The sequence below is a fragment of the Heloderma suspectum genome, chromosome 1 (genome assembly GCF_057233095.1).
Source record: "Heloderma suspectum isolate Gila_16-S chromosome 1, 16-S_ref, whole genome shotgun sequence".
NCBI lineage: Eukaryota > Metazoa > Chordata > Lepidosauria > Squamata > Helodermatidae > Heloderma > Heloderma suspectum.
In genome coordinates, this window is record NC_139458.1 from 388872806 (window position 1) to 388894840 (window position 22035).

The 22035-nt window shown below is 45.0% G+C and overlaps 1 protein-coding gene across 1 annotated transcript in view; it reads right to left on the reverse strand.

The window, feature by feature from the left end:
* ALK (ALK receptor tyrosine kinase) overlaps positions 1-22035 on the reverse strand; it is a 903954-nt gene that overhangs the window by 23850 nt on the left and 858069 nt on the right. Inside the window, exons 18-22 of the mRNA XM_084820831.1 lie at positions 20329-20481; positions 16614-16721; positions 13716-13902; positions 1115-1205; positions 19-83 (exon numbers count right to left, since the gene is read on the reverse strand). Coding sequence (XP_084676957.1) covers positions 19-83; positions 1115-1205; positions 13716-13902; positions 16614-16721; positions 20329-20481 — 604 coding nt within the window. The remainder of the gene's footprint in view (positions 1-18; positions 84-1114; positions 1206-13715; positions 13903-16613; positions 16722-20328; positions 20482-22035) is intronic.

Genomic DNA, 22035 nt, shown 5'->3' on the forward strand with positions numbered 1-22035 from the left:
CAACTTGAATTAACACACCTGATTATAAGAGCTTCCATGAGGAAATCCAGCTCATCTTGCTCTGAACAAACCTCTGGCAAAGTCTAGAGGAGAAAGAAGCAAAGTCGAAACATGAGCAAACTATCTCATGGAGCTGCCTGAACCTGCTACAGACACCACTGCTTTCATAAGGAAATCTTTGATCACTTAGAGTTGCCACCATTTTTATAAACCAGCCTTCTCCAATCTTGGATCTGGGGGTTGTTGTTGGAAAACTATCTCACAATTACACTGGCCATGCTGGCTGGGCATAATAGGAGTTGTAGTCTAACACCATTTGGGGACCCAAATTTGAGAAAGGTTGTATATAGGCGGAGGCACTCTGCATCTAAGAGCTGTGCAGCAGGAAAAAAAATCAGCATGAAAAGCTTTCCCCATCACTCCATCTCCATGAGAGGAACAGTTTCAGTTGTTGGTTTCTGTTAATGGTACCATCTATAATAATGGCAGTAAACCCAGAGAGTATAAGAATGCAGAAGCGAAGGGTCTTGATCAGCCTTCCCCAAAATGGTTCCCTCCAGATATTTTGGATTTCAACACTCATTGGCCTCAGCCAGCGTAGCCAATATTCAGGAATCCTGGGAGTTGTAGTCCAAAACATATGGAGGGCATCAGGTCAAGGAAGTCTAGCCTACATCAGGAGTAGGCAACTTTTTTGGCCAGTGGGCACATCTGGGAACTTGGGTAACTATTTTGGCCACCACCACAACCTGATGTTTGCCATGGGGTGTGTAGCTAGTCATAAAGGGCAAGTAACCTGCCCAAAGGACTGAGTACAAGGCAAGGGTGGGGTCTGACTCTAGGTGGGGTCTAAAATGTCCATCCACTGGCAATCCCTGTGAGAGCCCAGAGCCTTTAAATATGTGCTTTGGAATTAAAATTCATCATGTTGCTCAACTGAAGTGATAATGATTTTAATAGAGATTCTGGATTCTTCAGTTTCACTAAAGGGCCAGACTCAGGACCATACACCCCTTCCTCCCAGAGAAACAAGGAAAATGAATTCAGCCATATTGTGACAAAATATGTCCTCGACGCATTACCACTGATGTTTTTCAATGCTTTCTTAACTTACTTTTACAGCCACTTGCAAGGGACTGGGGTCGCTAGGAATCCCAACCACCTGACCTTCGTACACCTCTCCAAAGGCTCCGTGGCCTAAACCCCTAGACAGACCAGAAAAGGAACAAAGGTTTTAATACCTTGCCATGTCCATTTCATACAAAATGAAGTGAAGTCAGGCTGGTCTCAATTTTGTAAAGTTTTCATCTCCTGAACACATCCTGTTGAATGTGCATGTAAGAAGGACTCAGTGTTGTGTTCACTGGAGGTATCTGTTCTGCAGACATCTGTGGTTAGGATGTCCACTTACACATTGGTGGAAAAGAGGAAATACATCATCAAAAAAGAGGCCAGAAATGGACACAGATTTGTATGAAATTTGCAAATGCTGATTTATATGTATACGTGAAAATGTATAAATAATGACGGTAGCTGAAATAACAAAGACTCTTATGGAGCCAGCTCATTTATTATGGAATAAGCTTTTGCGGAAAGTGAACTGTAGTTGCATCTGATGAAGCCCTTAAGATCCTACAATATTCTTGGTTGTTTTTGCTGCAACAGGTTAACATGGCTACCCCTCTGGAAATAATTTAAATGGAGATGCAATACATCTCACCATAGAGGGGAAGACTGTGACCAGGTGACCTGTGAGCCTGCTCAGTCTGCTGTCCACATGCTAACTGTTGATAGGATACTTCAGCATCCCTGTTGTCCCTTCTGGTAGTTCTTTATCTTTAAACTGCACTTGGATTGGACAGCCCTTCTAACAGAGGATTGTCTTCTGACTGCCCTTCAAACAGAGGACTGTCCTCTGTAACGTAGGACACATGGCCACCCTACCTGTAGTGTTTTGTACCTTGTTCAGTCCTGCTTCTCTACATGTGGTGTGTTACAAGTCAGTTACATGGGGTAATGTTATCGTAATAATATTGTTGTCAATAGTAGCTACACAACAGAAGAATCTGTAAGCAAACTCTCTCAGCCCACTAAGTCACCACTCCAAGACTGCCTGAAGACAATGGGTCCTTCAAGGATGCTGGCATCCACTTTACGGATTAGACCAAATGGTTGTGTTTTCCCACAGGTCATTTTGAGTATGGAACTTCATGGCAGAGAACAAAATATACATGTGCCTCATCAAATACATAAGATGAATGTGCACATTTTTCATCCCAGAGTTCAAAGGGAGTGGATCTCAGTCATGGCTTTATGTTGTAACCAACCCTGAGCTTTTAGACGAGGATGGAATTAAAGGCTTGGTCTACGCATACAGCAGAATAAGTTGTATTTCTGCTTATACAGAAATTTCTGCTTTTCTGTGGTGGCCCCCACTCTGTGGAACTCCCTCCCTAGGGAAATCCGTCATGCCCCCTCTTTAATGAGCTTCCGTCGTGCATTAAAAACGTGGTTGTTCAGGCAGGCATTTGGGGTGGGCTAGGGTATTTTAGAAAATGTTTTTATTGTAGAATTTTATTGTTTTAAACTGTTTTATTGTATGTTGTACATCGCCCAGAATGGCTGGGTGACCAGCCAGATGGGCAATTCATAAATTTAATAATAAATAAATAAATAAATAAATAAATAAGCTGGTGAAGTCCTGAGGTGGTAGAATGGCCTGAAGCATTTCAGACTTCAGATAGGGGATCTCAAAATTTAAATATTCTCCTAAGGGAAAAAATCCCTGCAGGCAGAAAACTAGCATAGCAGGGAGGAGATTGAGTGAGGCCCTTTCTCCCTGATTTGCTGGCTGTTGGGGTTTTTTTTTTAAATTGCAGGGAATATTTACACAGAGAAGCATGCAGTGGCATAACTCACATGCAGTGTGAGGTGGTACAGTCCATCTATTACCTCCAGGGTCTATAATGATGATCTCATTATAGAGATCATGTTGTTGTTGTTTATTCGGTCAGTCACTTCCGACTCTTCGTGACTTCATGGACCAGACCATGCCAGAGCTTCCTGTCAGCCGTCGCTGCCCCCAGCTCCCCCCAGGTCGAATCCGTCACCTCCAGAATATCATCCATCCATCTTGCCCTTGGTCAGCCCCTCTTCCTTTTGCCTTCCACTTTCCCTAGCATCAGCATCTTCTCCTGGGTATCCTGTCTTCTCATTATGTGGCCAAAGTACTTCAGTTTTGCCTTTAATATCATTCCCTCAAGTGAGCAGTCTGGCTTGATTTCCTGGAGTATGGACTGGTTTGATCTTCTTGCAGTCCAAGGCACTCTCAGAATTTTCCTCCAGCTCCACAGTTCCAAAGCATCTATCTTCCTTTGCTCAGCCTTCCTTATGGTCCAGCTCTCGCAGCCATAGGTTACTACGGGGAATACCATTGCTTTAACTATGTGGACCTTTGTTGTCAGTGTGATGTCTCTGCTCTTCACTATTTTATCCAGATTTGTCATTGCTGTCCTCCGAAGAAGTAAACGTCTTCTGATTTCCTGGCTGCATTCAGCATCTGCAGTAATCTTTGCACCTAGAAAGACAAAGTCTGTCACTGCCTCCACATTTTCTCCCTCTATTTGCCAGTTATCCATCAAGCTGCTTGCCATAATCTTGTTTTTTTTGAGGTTTAACTGCAACCCAGCTTTTGCACTTTCTTCTTTCACCTTCGTCATGAGGTTCCTCAGCTCCTCCTCGCTTTCAGCCATCAAAGTGGTATCATCTGCATATCTGAGATTGTTAATGTTTCTTCCAGCGATTTAACTCCAGCCTTGGCTTCATCAAGCCCAGCACGTCGCATGATGTGTTCTGCGTACAGGTTGACTAGATAGGGTGAGAGTATACAGCCCTGCCGTACTCCTTTCCCAATCTTAAACCAGTCTGTTGTTCCGTGGTCTGTTCTTACTTACCGTTGCTACTTGGTCATTATACAGATTCCTCAGGAGGCAGACAAGATGACTTGGTATCCTCATACCACCAAGAACTTGCCACCATTTGTTATGATCCACACAGTCAAAGGCTTCAGAATAGTCAATAAAACAGAAATAGATATTTTTTCTGAAACTCCCTGGCTTTCTCTATTATCCAGCAGATATTGGCAATTTGGTCTCTAGTTCCTCTGCCTTTTCTAAACCCAGCTTGTACATCTGGCAATTCTCGTTCCATGAATTGCTGGAGTCTACCTTGCAAGATCTTTAGCATTACCTTACTGGTATGTGAAATAAGTGCCACTGTTCAATAGTCTGAACATTCTTTGGTGCTTCCCTTTTTTGGTATGGGGATAGAAGTTGATCTTTTCCAATCTGTTGGCCACTCTTGTGTTTTCCAAATTTGCTGGCATATGGCATGCATCACCTTGACAGCATCATCTTGCAAGATTTTAAACAGTTCAGCTGGGATACCGTCATCTCCTGCTGCCTTGTTATTAGCAAAGCTTCTTAAGGCCCATTCAACCTCACTCTTCAGGATGTCTGGCTCTAGCTCACTGACCACACTGTCAAATCTATCCCCAATATTATTATCCTTCCTATACAGATCTTCCGTATATTCTTGCCAACTTTTCTTGATTTCTTCTGCTTCTATTAGGTCCTTGCCATCTTTGTTTTTGATCATACCCATTTTTGCCGGGAATTTACCTCCGATGTTTCTAATTTTCTGGAAGAGGTCTCTTGTCCTTCCTATTCTATTATCTTCTTCCGCTTCTGTGCATTGCTTGTTTAAAAATAATTCCTTATCTCTTCTGGCTAACCTCTGGAATTTTGCATTTAATTGGGCATATTTTGCCCTATCACTGTTGCCTTTTGCTTTCCTTCTTTCTTGGGCTGCTTCCAGTGTCTCAGCAGACAGCCATCTTGCCTTCTTGGTTTTCTTTTTCTTTGGGACATTTTTTGTTGCTGCCTCCTGAACAATGTTGCAAACTTCTGTCCATAGTTCTTCTGGGACCCTATCTACTAAATCAAGTCCCTTAAATCTATTCTTCACCTCCACTGCATATTCATGAGGAATATTAGTGAGCTCATATCTAACTGATCTGTGGGCCTTCCCTATTCTCTTTAGTCTGATTCTAAATTGTGCAATAAGAAGTTCGTGATCTGAACTACAGTCAGCTCCAGGTCATGTTTTTACCAACTGCATAGATGTCCGCCACCTTTGGCTACAAAGGATGTAGTCAATCTGATTTCGGTGTCGACTGTCTGGTGAAGTCCATGTATAAAGTCGTCTCTTAGGTTGTTGGAAGAGAGTGTTTGTTATGCACAGTGAGTTGTCTTGGCAAAATTCTATCAGCCTATGTCCTGCTTCATTTTGTTCTCCCAAACCATGCTTGCCTGTAATTCCAGGCATCGTTTGACTACCCACCTTAGCATTCCAGTCTCCTGTAATGAAAATAACATCTTTTTTTGGCGTACTATCCAGTAGGTGCTGCAGATTCTCATAGAACTGATCTACTTCTGCTTCTTCAGCATCTGTGGTTGGGGCATATATTTGGATCACTGTGATGTTAAATGGCTTACCCTGAATTCGAATTGAGATCATTCTGTCATTTTTTGGATTGTATCCAAGCACTGCTTTAGCCACCTTATTATTAATTATGAAGGCTACTCCATTTCTTCTGTGGTCCTCTTGTCCACAGTAGTAGATCTGGTGGTCATTTGATGTGAAGTGGCCCATTCCAGTCCATTTCAGTTGACTGACACCCAAAATGTCTATATTTAATCTTGACATCTCCCCAATAACCACATCCAATTTGCCCTGGCTCATAGATCTTACATTCCAGGTTCCTATGGTGTGTTGATCTTTAGAACATCGGATTCGTCGTTCACCACCAGCACCGTCAGCTGCTAGCTGTCCTTTCGGCTTTGAGCTAGCTGCGTCATCACATCTGGGGCTAGTTGAACTTATCCTCTGTTCCTCTCCGGTAGCTTTTTGACTCCGACCTGGGAGTCCCATCCGATGGTATACCGACATATCTCTGGTTGTACTGATCCATTTAGTTTTCATGGCAAGAATACTGGGGTGGGTTGCCGTTTCCTTCCCCAGGGATCGTATTTAGTCTGACCTCTCTGCCATGACCTTCCTGTCTTGGGTGTCCCTTCACGGTTTAGCTCATGACGTCATTGAGGTGCTCAAGCTCCAGCACCACAGGGTAACGATCTCCTTTGCTGGAGACAGAGATCATAGGCTGGCTCATATGGAGATAGGTGGTCCTTCAGGAATCATAGTTCCAACCTGTAAAGGCCTTTAAAAGGTAAGCATCCGCAGTGATCTTTGAATTGGTTCCTGAAACAGACCAGAAGCCAGGGCAGTAAAGCACATGGGAAATATATTCCCAGTGCCTGGTCCCAGTTAACAATCTTGCAGCTGTACTCTGAAGTAACTGCAGTTTCCAAACCATTTCCAAGCCCATGTATAATGTGATATAGTAGTCTAACCTAGAGGTTACCAGAACATGGATAACAGAATAGGTGCTTTACATAGCTGCTTTACAGCCATCAGGGTGACCAAGGTAGTTTCTATGCAAATTGCTCTTACAACTGTTGGCTATAGATTTTTTTTTTGTCTGTTACTTTGGCATGTTGGATCTGTAAAACGGGAATAACCAAATTTTGTATTGCACCCCGACTCACTGTAGAATTATTGTGTGCCAAGGCTAAACAGTATTGCTGCAGATGTTGAACAATTTTTTTTTTAATAAAGTGGGTTTCAGGATTAATTATTAAAAGAATACTGAAAACAAGCAAATAAATAAATCATGCATGCTGTTAGGATAGATTTTCTCCTGTGTGCTCATTACACAAGTTTCGTGTCACTGCTCATTCCAGCCTACGATTAATAAAAATGTAAAAATGTTGTATGTGCAGCAGCAGTCAAATCCCATGAGGCTTTTGTGAGTCCAGAAGTACAACATTGCAAATATAGGGCTTGCTGAGTTGACAGCTCTGGAATCTTTTCAGACATGTTTTTTTATATGGGGATGGGTGGAGTAAGGAGAGGGGAAAGGGAGCCATATCCCAATGTCTCACATGCGTTGGGAGTCGCAACTGGGAGTATTCCTGCAGATAGGGGAACAAGCTTTAAAACCCCAGGAAAACAGCAGGAAAGTAAACAATAAACACAAAGCACAGATCAACACAGACAGCCCCCTTCCAAGAAAAACAACCGAGGGAAAATGCCACATCAATAAAACAAATTTCATCGAAAAAACCCACGGTCAACTGATATTCCGGAAATCAACATAAAAAGTAAATAAGAGTTGGAATTTTCCGCACCTCAGAGGGACAGTTTGTAGGAGAAGATGACAGAATTTTGACAAGTCTGTGATGGATTGGTTGTTCAAGACGCAGGAGCATCGCAAAACATATCTAGCTGAGTTTTATAATTAGAACTTTAAAATATCAATACGCGATGGTGGCATCATTACATTTGTCAAGAGGCTTGCTTCGTAGGGCTTTCCAGGGGACTAGTTAAAAACCAAAGTTTGTTACTCGTATGTCGCACAGGATCCTCATTCAGTAGTAACACTGCTGTTGCTGGAATGTTGCATTCTCCCAGGATGCAAACTATGATATGTTTTCCACTGGGAAAACATGATTCTTCTCCCAATTGCTTTTGCAACTGCTGGCTACAAAGCCAAAGTACGGAGAACAACTGTATGGTGTGGTGGTCTGACTGGAGCTCTAGGAGTCTGAGGAACCAGGCAGAAGCAGCAGCTTTACAGGACGAGGTCAAACCTTCCTGGCCTCTTGCATCTATTAACACGTGTAGGGTTGATAGTGGAAATAATACCACCCTCAGGTCATCATCTGTAGTGGCGTCTCTGCAGAAAGCAGGATAGCACCTCTGTCCTCCAGCAACCTGCCATGTTGGCATAACGTATGAGCCAAAACAGGTACAATGTGGGAGATATGCGATGCGGGAAACATGCGATCAGGGTGTGTGTGTCCCATTCTGACTGAAGCTGACAGCTCAGGAGATGGAGGTGCGTGGAGGTGGAGGTGGGTGGAGATGGAGGTGGGTGGAAATGGAGGTGGGTGGAGGTGGGTGGAGGTGGAGGTGGGTGTCGGTGGGTGGAGGTGTCGTATTGCTCTAACAGTCAGGAAGTTTTTCCTGAGGTTGAGCCGGAATCTAGCTTCCTGTAACTTGAGCCCATTATTCCATATGTTTCATGATATAAATTCCCCCCTTTCTTTTTTTGTTTGTCTGTTGTTACCATTGTATTGCAAATAAAAAAGATAAAAAATACAAGTACCCATACTTTGGGTAGCAAGATAGACTGGGAAAATGGCAAGGAGAAAAGATGGAGCACTACCTTCTACAGACACTGGCGACAGTCAAAACCAGAGTCTGCAGGGCATACTTCAAGAGGGAAAAAAGGTCTATATGTTTTTTTTTACCCTATGGCACCTTGGTCCTGTTACTGAAGTCTCTAGTATGTAGGGATGTGCATACAAGCAAAACTTGAGCTCATCAAATTTCTCTAAATTCCACCTCGAAGCTCTTTCCCTCTCGTATCCATATCCAATTGCAATCTTTGTTTCGTTCTTTTCATATCAAAATTTGTGTACATTTTCATGTGTGTATTCCCAAATGTATGCATCAATTGTGTGCATCTCTGAAATATATACATTCTTCTTCCATTGATTAAAGTGTGTTAGTGTACATTTTTCAAAAGTACACATTTTTAATAGACATTTTTCAAATGTACACATGCTGTTGAAGCACATTTGTTTTGGTTTGCGAATCACATTGCGAGTTCAGAAATGAATGGACTTTAACCACTGACTGTAGTTGGGTCCATGTTCAGTCTGGAAGGTGAAAACTGGGTAAATCCTGACTAAAAATGATCTGAAACAAACGTCTCATATATCCCTACTAATATATGTTGCCTGAACAAGGACATCATCACTGTACACAAACTATGAATGTTCCCTACGAATTTTCTTTTAAAGCTCTTGGATTTATATTGACCAGTTCTAGTAAATGTCAGATGGGCTATATTCCATAGCTTCATTTCATTTGTGTCGTCGTCGTCGTCGTCGTCATCATCATCATCCATTTATATACCGCCTTATCTTCTAAAAGATCATCAAGGCAGTGTTCAACAACTTAAAACAATAAAACAAGATATGCTGTGAGAAAGATCACCCCTTCTAGGCAAACCAAAGAGACAGTTCAAAGACTACAGTGATGGCCGCCCCTCAAACACAGGAACAAGATACACTGCGATACTTCTGCTTTTGTCTCTCACAACATCCCTGCTGTATAGATACAATAAATTAGGAGCTGCTTCTGTGCTATACTTTTCCCATGCTTGATTAAGGATCTGAGGCTTCTAGCTGGCTTCTTGCTTTTCTTGCTGTACTGGGATCACACAGCAAGTCATGCTTTCTAGTGATCAAGTATCATAATCACACAGCTTTATAAGTCAAAATGCCCTTTTCATGATAGGAGCTATTAATTACTCTGGGTAGGGATGGCAGAGAATTCCACCACGGATTCCAGTGAGGCTGGATTCTTTAGAATCCAGCTCCCCGGAATCCGTGGCGGAATGTCTTCCTGCCCCCCCCACCCCCCACAGAATCCCCCGGGACGGAACTGACCTGGGGCAGCGGCAGCGGCGGCTGGTCTCCTGGCCAGCCGCAGCCAGGCTGCTGCGGCCGCCATTGCCGTCCTTGCAACTGTGATAGGCTATGTAAGTAGCCTATCTACCCCCCCAAAAAAACTCAGCGTACGCAAATGGCGGCGGCTACAGCAGCCGCCATTTGCATTCCCTATTTTTCGCTGTTCTAGCCTACGTAAATATTTACGCAGGCTATTACGGAGGGGGGAAAAAAAGAACGCAAATAGCGCCCACTACACTATTTGCCTTCCCCTTTTTTTTGCCGTAATAGCCTACGTCAATATTTACGTAGGCTACGGCGGCCGCCATTTGCGTTCCCTATTTTTCACTGTTGTAGCCTACGTAAATATTTACGTAGGCTAGAACGGCGAAAAATAGGGAATGCAAATGGCGGCAGCTGTAGCCGCTGCCATTTGCGTACGCTGGTTTTTTTGGGGGGGCAGTTAGCCATGATAGGCTACGTAAATACTTATGTAGCCTATCACGGCAGCCTGTCTGGATGCAAATGGCGGCCGCTATGGCGGCTGCCATTTGCGTCCGCAGCAGCCCATCTGCAGCCAGAAATCTGGCTGCGGACGGCCCTTTGCGTTCCTTGCGGAGCCACTGCGGAGCGGAGCTGGCCAGGCAGGATTCCAGGGGGGAGGACCGGATTGCCTCCCCCTCCATTGATTCCGGGGGGAGGGACAGAGTGCCTCCCCCCCCCCCGTGAAAAATTCCACGAAAAGGTGAGTTTCGTACATCCCTAACTCTGGGTGTCAGTGCAGAAAGTCATTCTTATCAGCACAGAACCACCCTTTCTTAAAAAAAAAGAGAAGGTGTAAAACACAGCTTATAAAACCCCACATTGCTTCCTTTTGTCACTTTCCTGTGTTTTCTGTCATATTGTAAGTTAAAACTTGGTGACTCCCTCAGAGCCACTGTGTGGCAAAGGCAATGTCAGCATGCAGTGTACTATGGGATTCAATGCAGTCAGAATGGGATGGGCAGCTTGTGGCTTATGGGCCCATCTGGCCCTAATATAGCTCGTGTGCTTGTGCTGATGGATTGGTGGGAAATATGCTTTGATTATACAAGCCCCATAATCAAACTTTGATCAAAGAATTTCAGGTATTGGAGCTGGTGAAAATAATTGCCTAATGCCACTGCAAAGCTAAGGGTTGACAGTACTGGGCTGGGTGGACTATTTTCCCTGACCCAGAACAAGGCAGCTCCATATGTTTAATCTCAGGGCAGCATCTAACAGGGCCTCAGTGCTTTCACAACTGACATAATGTTAGCATAAGTGACCCCTAGTGCAACCCTAATAGCGTAAGCTGGCATGAAGTGTTTTCTGGGGAAACCCAGTGTGCCAGTTCACGCTTTTGGGATTACACTAAAGGTCGCTTATGGTAGCACTACATCAATTGCGCAACCACAGTGGCCCCGTTGGATACTGCCCTCACTTTACATTTTCAGCCTTCCTAATTGTTGGGGTAAGATGGAGAACTAGTCTAGTATTGGAGCTAGTGAGACCCTGATTAAGTCAAATGTAAACAAAAAATGGACATATTTAACACTTCACTGCAAAGCATAGTTTAAAAAAAAAATTAAGGATTGTTATTTATAGTACAGAAGTGAAACTGCAGAGAGATTTTACCCATGGTCTGTAATAACTCCCATTTCACACACACAAACCTCCCTACGCAAAACCTGGATAAATGTGAATAAAAAGTAAACACTGAAAAGCTGACAACATTTTATTCTAACTGTTAAATTCCATTTAAATCATGGTTAAATGTTCTTGCCCCATCAAACTGGGAAAGGAGCCTTAAGTCCATGCCTAAAAAGGGTATAGTTTGTTTTTCCCATCTTCTCTATATTGAGGATGCTATACATTTTGTCCTTGAATGTAATATTTATAGGGGTGTACAAAACCCCACTTACCTCCGTCCACTGGGGTCTGCGGGAGGGGGGAGGTGATCCGTCCCTCCCCCCCAGAAACCTCCCCAGCTGCAGCTGGACTTCTGGCCGCAGCCAGGCTGCGGCCACAAATGGCAGCCGCTACGCCAGCCGCCATTTGTGTCCCTGCCAAGCCGTGATAGGCTAAATAAGTATCTACGTAGCCTATCACGGCAAAAGGCAGGGACGCAAATGGCGGCTGCTATGACAGCTGCCATTTGCGGCTGCAGCAGCCTGGCAGAGGCTGGAAGACGACCCAGAGCCGTGCTGGAGCCGCCGCCAGTGCTGCTTGTGCTGCCGCCAGGTAGGTCCGTTCCGGGGGGGGGATTTCGGGGGGTGGCGGGGGGTAGTCCGTTCCGCCATGGACTCCGGGGGGCCTCACTGGAGTCCGTGGCGGAATTCTCCAACATCCCTAAATATTTATAATGATCTTCAGAGCCTCGTGTGGCGCAGAGTGGTAGGTGGCAGTATTGCAACCGAAACTCACCCCACGACCTGAGTTCGATTCCAGTGGAAGCCGGATCTCGGGTAGCTAGCTCAGGTCAACTCAGCCATCCATCCTTCCGAGGCCAGTAAAATGAGTACCCAGCTTGCTGGGGGAAAGGTAGTCACGACTGGGGAAGGCAATGGCAAACCACCCCACTATAGTCTACCATGAAAACACCAGCGTAAGCAGGCGTCCCTCTAGGGGTCAGTAATGACCCGGTGCAGGAACCTTTCCTTTTTTCCCCTTCAGGCTAAGTACAACCTTCCTTTGCTAGATCTGGTGAATGGATGGTCTTCCTTTGCAAAATGGTGCTTTGCATTGAATGAGCGTAACAAATATGGAACATATGGAACAGCCAAGTTTCTTGTCTTGCAGGATTAAAGAGACATATGTGAAACAGAAGGATTTTCTTCCTCCTCCTTGTGGAACACCACCGGTTACTGTTTGTTGTTCCTTCAACTGTTAAATCTTGGTGAATTAGTGTATAATGTCTGACTGCTATAGTACAATAAAAGTGACTGAAATAATATAACTCTGCTGTTTTATTATGTGTATATTTTGGCCAGATTTGGGGTGTTTTAGGTATTGATGATAATGTACATTGTTTAATTTCTCCCTCTCTGTCTCATTGGGGAATAGCCTTTCAGTGAATTCATCAATCTGCATGTGTGAACATTAAAAAAATAATTACACAGGTCTGGGTGTGTTTGTGTGTGTATGAAACAGTACAGAGCAATTGACCCCTTTACAGTTGGAAAATCAAATGAATATGAGATGACACACATGTCAGAGGAGAAATACGCATATTTTCCATACTTCTTTGGGGGCATCTATAACTATAAATACATAGGAGGGCTACAGTTATCTTTCTCATACTGCAATTTCCTTCAACTGGGTAATGTTTGCTCCTGAAGCACAGATCCCTAATATGGCGTCAACTGAGTTTTTCCTTCTTTCTTTAGCCACCGTACATGTGTGTCTGGGGGGAAGGGAAGCAGCTGGGTGGGATGGTTTAACCTCTGCACCTACGCACAGTGCTTCAGTCCAGATTAGGGCCCCCCATGCTTATACTAAAGTAAAAAAGAAAAGTTAAGATCAGCTACACATTTGAGGTAGCATGTAGTTTTGCCCTGGAAACCACTGATTGGCTTTGATATACCCAGGTTTTCTGATTGTCACCATGGTGCCTGGCAAAAAAGATGCACTTTGGGATGTGACTCTGATTGCCAGGAATCCAGTCGCAGGCAGTGAAAGAACCTGCTAAAGGTCATTGCACCAGATGCCAGCGCTGTCTACGACCCTGGGAATATTATGGCCAGTGTCCGAGGAATTACTGAGTTTTATCTATGATAGCTTTTTGGATCCCCCACAGGAAGCAGATGGTGAACTTTTTTTACCTACCCAGTTTTTGTCATCAGTTCTCCGCTGTGTTTAAATGGTGGGTACAGAAGGCTGTTGTAACTGCAGCAGTGGTTTTGTGTGCTTGTGAATGAAGATTGTTTATGAAGGTGGTATGCTTGTGAATGAAGACTGGGCTGAGCCCAAAGAAGAGGTGCATGTGTGAAGTTGTGCATGCATGTCTGTGGCAGAATGCATGTGAGCATAAAGACATCAGCCAGACTGGTTTACCTTATCAGAGCGATGTTTTTCCGGGGCACCTCTTTGAGGTCACTAATGGAAGTGGTCTTTCCTGCAAAGCAGTAATTGGGATTGTAGTCAGTCATAATGGTGGAGGTGCGCAGCTTGCTCAGTTTATACTCGGGGCTCTGTAACTCCATCTGCATGGCTTGCAGTTCCTGGTGTTTCCGGCGGTACACTAGAAACAGAGCACAGTAAGTGAGGGGTGTGGACTTCCCCTTTGATCATGTGTTGAATGTTGTGTCAAGTAACAATTAACCATTTGCAGTGAGCGCTCTGTCTACTGCTGCAAAGCTCATTCTGACTATGACATTTGGCTTAGAAAGGAGGAAAGGAGGCTGCTGTAATATTTCCAGTTCACCTGGGTCTGCGAAATGCAGTGATGTGGGGTGGGGCCCATGGAGGGCTCTGCAATCCAGACTGACCCCCACAGAGTGATGGCCAGGGGCAAGGTGTGCGTGGGGAGCGGAGCATGCACCAACTGCTACGAGGGCTGGGAGGAGTGGGGGAAAGGGCGTTTAGGTTGTCACTGCCCAAAGATATCACTGGTTTGCCATGACTAGAGGCATCTACCCATAATGTGCCCAGACTGGGAGGACTGGGGCTGCTTTACTCCAGACCTTGGTTCTCTGTCATGGATGTTATTTATGACAACATATTTTTGGACCACATATGGTTATTCCTCAGGACACACACACGGCCAATGTCAGCACCCAGCATTCTCAGACAACGCCTGGGGCCAATAGAGCCCACCTCTGCCACCAGTCACGGCAGTGGACAACGGAGTCTGGGAACGGACTACCCTTTAAAATTTTCCACAGTGCCCAGGAGCACCTAATGTAGCATTGTGGGAAATTTAAAATGAAATATCTGCTTCCCACAAATCTGGAATGATTCTCCTGCTCACCACTGGCTAACAGTGCCTGCAGGGCCTCTAGCAACCTTCTCCAGTAGTGAAGCATGAACCCCTGCATAGCCTCTGCCCCAGCCTTACCCAACCTGGGGCACTCCAGATGTGTTGGACTGCAACTCCCAGCATTCCCAGCCAGGATGGGCATGCTGGCTGGGAATGGTGGGAGTTTCAGTGCCAAAGGTGGGAGTTGCAACTGGAGGCCACCAGGATCCAGGGAAAGAAATGTTTGAGAAGAATGTCAGCAGGTTTTTGGAGCCAGTTGTCTTTACTAAATTCCTGATGCTTTTTTTGTCCTTGGAAGTATTTTAAGGTTTTTAAAGGGGACAGCTAACTTTTTGTGGATTCCAAGCTTATCCAGCCAGTCCTTGTTCTAACCTTTCAAGTTCCTGTGGGAGCTTTGCCTGCCTTGGGGGAAAGTGCAGACCAGAATTAATTGGACATGCAAAAGGTTACTTTGAAAAAGTAATTGGAGCTGGGCACAAAAGTTCCCACAGCACATTCTTGACCCTGGGCAGATTAACAGAGCACTGTAGTAGTTGCACTGTAGATATGGGTGCATAGGGCACCATGCCTGTTCCAATAGATAAGTTACTCGGCTGTGCGCAAGGGGTGGGCCTGGGGAAAGCTGATGCGATAGCCCCGTTCTAGTCACTGGAGTAAAGATTTGAGGTCATCATGCCTCCTAACACGTGACACTTGCTTTTAATAGTTAAGTAAAAGATTCTTTCAGGGTGTTGAGTTGTGAATGTCCAAGGGGGAAACACACACACACACACACACTTTCTGTTTCATTTCTACAATTCCAACGAAATTTAATTTGCATCTATTCTGTTGGCTTGTTTAAATCCTGGCTGGCCATCTGGCGGTTCATGGGCCTAATCCATCTCTAGAGCGACCTCATCTGGCCCCTAGTAGGAAGATCAAATTTCATTCCTGGTTTGAACCCAACTTCTGCCATGAACTCAGTGAGGTGACATTAGGCAAGCCACACTTTCTGAGCCTCAGCTCCCCATCTGCAATAGTGGGAAGTAATACTTTGCAGGGGCATTGTAAGGATCGCAACGTAAGGTACGTGAAGCATGTTGAACACTTATTGTTGTTGGTGTTGTTTTTGTAACTACTGCTTACAGCTTTTACTTTTACAGAAAACCCACCCACTAGTATCACCCATTTATTGGCATCAGCAAGAAGTGTGACTTCAAAGTGCATACCAGTATCTCTGATGATATGATTACTGTTACTATTATACCATAACTGCTCATGGCACTTTATAGAATCCAAGAGGACAGGTCCCTACTCAGAGTGCTTAACAATCTATAATTTAATATAAAGAGAACGGAGGATGGGGACTGTAAGGAAAGTTGAGGCAGGGATAAACAGGGAAAGAACGTTTAGTGGTAGCAATTTGCTGAAGGCCACTTAAGTCACTTTCTAGCTGAAGTGGGATTTGAATACAGGTCATACACAAACAAGTCAAACACCCTACTATCTAACATGCTATCTCACAGGTGGGCATCTTGTGGCCCTCCAGATGTTTTAGCCTACAACTCACATCATCACTTATCATTGGATGTGCTGGCCAGAGCTGATGGGAATTGTAGGCCAAAACATCTAGAGGTCCACAAGTTACCTGCCCCTGATCTATAAGGAGCCACAACATATGTGCTATTAGTAACATACAAAATCCTGCAGACTGCAAAAAAATACAATGCAATACAAATATTGTGTTAAAAAACCTCCTCGCTCCTGTAATTTAGTCCATTACTTGCTGTGTTGATTGTAAATGAAACTAGGCTACCTTCCAGCCCAGATAAAGCTCACTAATATAGTCTGACTCTAACCCTACGTCAACATTTAACAACTGTCACAATGATAACCAGCACTGCCATGTCATGTACGTGATTAAGGAGGGAGGATGCATTCCATAGAGCGACCACTGCTGATTTCTGCATGTTCTGGGCAAACAAGGAACTCACCTATCATGATCCCCGAGAAGGCTAGAATGAGAGCAGCAACCAGGGCTGATGTCACTACGGACAAGACCAAGGAGAGAGGAGGGTTCTTTGTCGGCAGGATCAATTCAGCTGTAACAGATGCACAAAAACAAAAGGCATGAGATGTTCTCTGCAAAGCGCCCCTCCCCCATCATAGACTTTAAAAGTGGGAATTGCACAGTCCCTTGCATAGGGTGTGGACTATTAGGGCCTCTTTACATTTTTGAGATTGTCACATGGTAAGTGTCCACCGAAACATGTAATATCTCAATGGCAGGTGTTTGAAAATACACATACCATAACAAATACACTTGTGGTAGAGCTGGGATTGGTGTCATGTCAATGAATTACCAGGTCAAACATAATGAATAAGAAATACACACTTGGTAAGATGAGACATACTACTTTGTGTGCTAGATACTTCATGGGAACGGTCAGTCTTTCTCACACCACATAATAAAGAAGGCGTGGACATTCTTACCTACTCTCACACAAATGGAGAGTACTGGTAGCCTAAAACTGGGTGGTGGTACGCTCCTAGAGTTAGAGTTAGATCCAGGAGAGAAAAGGCTCCGTTCATAGGTTTCTCCACCTGATTTGGGGAGATGCCCCCTCTGCCCCTCCCACAGCTCATTCCATTCAGCAGGTTCTCCTGACTCTCTGTGTAAAATTTTAAGGGGTCTCGAGAGGCTGCCATGGGCTGGAGGGGGCAGGGACCTCCACTTCTGACAGCACAGTGGATCCAGCTTCAATCCCACAGTGATTTGAAGGACAGAGGCTGGACAGTTGTGAAGCAGAAGGCATGCACACACCTGAAGGACTGTTTACTTGCTCCACATGGAGCTGCCCATATAGTAAGATCATCTTCAGAGGCGTGTCTCCAGGTGGTGCCTTTGCTCTCTGAGGGTAGGTGGTGACCAGCAGGAGGGCCTTCTCAGTTGTGGCCCCTGGTCTTTGGGATGCTTTTCCCAAGCAGGTTTGCTCGGCACCTACTCTGACATCTTTTTGGTGCCCGACAAAGGCCCTTTCAATTTTCCCAGTTTAAGATTTGCTGAGCTGGTTTTAACTCTATTCAGTTTGTGTGTTTCTTTTTTATTCTAATGTTTTAATATTTTTAATTTGTCACTGAAATGTTGGGTTTTATCATTTATTTGATTGAAGGGGAGGGTATAAATTCTGAAATAAATGTGTGCAATTGAAGCTGTGGCTGCTGCTTCCTTGCCTTGGGATAAAAGAATACAGTGGTGAATTTTGGAGAAGTCTAGCAGACAGAGCAGAAAATACTATCATCTTTTTTCAAAGAGACATCCTCAAGTCATCCCACTACAGATGGACATCCAGTTGGAGTGCAGGGCTGTTCTTCTTCAGCATATTTTGCTTAGCGATTGATTCATTCCCCTTTAAGTCACCCCCACCCACCGCCCAGGCACTTTAGCCCTTCCCTGGACAAATTAATTGTTTCTGATTTGAAGGGATATTTTTTTAAAAAAGCAAACAATATTCCACAGCCCTTCCACTGCTTTAACAACTACTTTCACTCAGAGCTGAAACTGACGGCTGCTCTGCTTTTCGAACTTGCCAATTTAACATTTTCTCTCTCCGTTTTTATGACTTTCCTTTCATATCCACTGAGTGCCCATGTTAATTTCCTGACAGAAAACAATCTGTTTCAATGGCTTGATCTTAATTGAGGAAAGTGGGACAATGGGCCATTGGAGGTCACAGATCTAGGAGTGATGATCACAGCCGAGGTTCTCCCTCGGAAAGACGAGAGATGGAATGAATAGGAGGGGAGGGTATGAAATACAGAGGCACACGAAAGGGAGCTTACTGTAGCACCTTAGCAGTTTATTGTCTTACTGGAGCATGAGAGTTCATAAAAAGGCACTGATTCCATCAGATATAAGAAGTAACCTGAGATAGTAGCACGTATGTGTAGCTAAGGTTGTGATGGGACATTATATTCTGATCTGCAGGGAATTTGAAAGGAACCCAGTGCAGGTAACAGAATAGGTGAACTCTCATTTAGAGAAATTCTCAAAGAATTTCACCATAGCAGAAGCTTCAGTTTGATTTGATTGGGGATCTGTACTATAGTGTGTTTAGCACAATGGTCACTCCAGCCTTGCTGGAAATTTCTTGCTGGTTTGTAGTCGAACCATGGATTGATTGATTGATTGATTGCATTTATCCTGCCTTTTTTCCTCTTGCAAGGAACCCAAGGCGGCTTTGTCCGTTATTCTCCTCTCCGTTTTATCCTCACAGCAACAACCCTGTGAGGTAGGTTGGGCTGAGAGTCTGTGACTGGCCCAAAGTCACCCAGTGAGCTTCCATGGCCAAGTGGGGACTAGAACCCGGATCTCCCAGCTCCCAGTCCGTCACTCTCACCGCTACACTACACTGGCTTATTGAACAAGTATACATGTGAAAATGCAAAGCCTCACACATTAACCAGGTGGGTAAAGAGAAGAGGGTCTGTGCCACTGGCCTCAGGCACTGAGACAAGTGAGGCTCATGGAGGCTGCTCAGTGCAGTTAATAATTGTGCAGGATGTCTGATCACGGGGAGGAACCTCCATGGGGATTTCTACACCAGCCTAAAATCCTGCATTTAAAACGGGGCTTTCCGCTTCTGTTTTAAATGCAGGATCACAACTGATTCCCTTTAGACGCGCTTCCTTCTCTGTAGATGGCCATTCCCATAGCATTATGTTTCCGGGAAGAGGCATTACACGTGCTCCAGGTTCAGCAATACTGGCTCCTGGGTTCCTGCTTCTTTCCTCCCCTTGCACATTACTGGTTGATGGGGACTGACACGCTGACACCCCCCCCACTGATCTTCCCTGGCCCCGCCTCCCTCTTCCATGCTTTTGGCCAGCCCCTGCTGCTCTCCCGCTCTGCCACTCCCCTTCACTGCCGCTCTGTTTTGAACAGGAAGGCTGAAAATGGCAACGGCCAAAATAGCACAGGAGCTGGAAGGCTGAACGCCCACCAGACCTTCGTCACCACCTTCGACATCATGACCACACCCCCAACAACCACACTCAGTGCTTCATTCACACCAGGGGAGAAATACACGGGGTGGACATGGCACTCCATTTGCGCATCTCTGGAAAAATACCCAATTTTTTCCGTCTGAGGAAAACATGGGACAGGCGGGAGGAAATAGTGGAATAATGACTGGACAACGACAACGTCATGTAATGGACCCACACAATTCAGTGAGTGAGCAACCATGAATGTGCAAGAAACTTGAGGTGTAGGGATCCCCATGAGAACAGCCAGCTCCCCCTTCGGATCTTCATTCAAAACGCAGAGGTCAGGGGAATAGCTTGGAGCAGTGGAGGCTGATGGTGGTGGCTCCGATGTCAGGGGAAGAGCCTGGAGCAGGTGGTGGCTCCGATGTCAGTGGGGCGGTGAATCCGCTCCGGGTTTCAGTCAGAACCAGTCAGAACTCTAGAGGAGCTATCCAAAATGCTCCACACTTTGGATAGCTCGTTTAGAGTTCTGACTGAAACTCGGAGTGGATTCACCACCCCACTGACATCGGAGCCACCACCTGACCTGGAGGACAGTGTGACATTGGTGGCAGGGCCAGTGGTGCAGCCCACTCCCTTTTACTCATGGGATTTAAGTGTGAAGGGGCCACTGACAGCCACATCTGACCCAAAGGTGAGCTTTCCTGTCAGACTTCATACCCATGCAAGAGACGCCATCCTCGGCCAAGACGTATCCATAGACACAAGTGCAAACAACCTCCTGTGTCTTCATATCCCTGTGGCAAATGTCATGATCACAGTGGCTACAGTTCACATACAGCTTAATGTTGACTTCACCGTGTCCCTCTGTCACTAGGGAGGAGAAGAAAGAAATGTTACTTATTCCTATAGGAGCTAGAAGGCAAAAGCTCCCACGAGACAGTGCTCAGAAATGCCTTTAGAACGTTAATAAGCAGCAAATGACGTTTCCAATGCGGAAAGACCTGGGTGGCTTTGGCTATTAGGCCTTGGGTGGGGATGTGGGTGGCAGGGAGAGGAGCAAGCGTGCCTGCCAGGTGTTTTCTGTTGTCTGCACATGCTATATGTTGAAATAAGAACTTGCACGTATGCCCTCATGGTGGGATGCGCAAGCTGTCGTTGCACCAGGAACCCTCTTATCTACAAGTTCTACCTTCAATGTTATAAATATGCAGGTGGAATAGGAAATGCAAAAGCACCCCCCCGCAAAAGACATCATGTCTGATGTTGCCCCAGATTCTGTCCACCTCTGTTTGATGACCGCATCCTGCCAACATTAGGGGACAGATGACTGAAATGATCTAAGTTGTTACTTTTAATTCAAACAATATTTGGCCTGGGTTATTTATTCCCACCCTAGATGTGTAGCTATAATGAGGCAATTTGGTGTGTGTGTGTGTGTGTGTGTGTGTGCGCGTGTTTATTTATTTGTTACATTTATATCCCACCCTTTTTCCTCTTCCAAGGAACCCAGTGTGGCTTACATGGTCCTCCTCCTTTCCATTTAGTCCTCACAACAACCCTGTGAGGTAGGTTAGGCTGAGAGTCAGTGACTGGCCCAGAGCTACCCAGTGAGCTTCAAGGCTGAGTGGGGACTCAAACCTGGGTCTCCCCAATCCCAGTTCAACGCTCTAACCACTACACCGCACTGGTTCTCATGTGTATGGTGAAGGCAAGTGGTTCCCTAATATGACTTTTAATATCAGAGTCTCCTGGCCAGGGTCATTGCTAGAGTCTTAAAAGATCCGGGGCACAGGCCCATAACATAGATTTGCATATATATATGCAAATTTATATATAAATTTTCCACACACACACACATCTAAGCGCATGTCTAATATTTGTGTGTGCGTGTGTGTGTGGTGCGTGCCTGCAGTGTGCTTTTGTGTGTGTATAGATTGCATACATACGTAAGAAGTGTGCACTGGCCCCCCACTCCACTTCAACTCAGACCCCGATTCAGCATTTTGGAAAATATCCCGCTTCTGCTCGGGGCAATTTGTGGTTGGACCATTTCAGCTCAGCACCAAACCTGAGTCAAGGTTTGGAAAAAAACGAGTCTTTATGCTTCCTGTTGACTACCATGGGAAATTAGAAAAAGAACCTGTAACTTTTTTCTCTTGGTCAGAACTGGATAAGTTCAGGCATAGTAGCCCCCTAGAAGGGGATTACACCTGCCCAATGTCAGAAAAATAGGTGCAGCGTTTATATTTTGATTTTCTTTTAAAGGGAACTGCCAATAGTGTTGTAATTCCTTGGAAAAATTGGATAAACATTTCAGGATTCATTGCCCCATCAGAGGAGATCATGACTGCCAAATTTCAGAATGCTAGCCACAAGGGTTTTTATGCAAGGGTGGCCTTGACATTTTGAAGTCTCCAAAAGAGG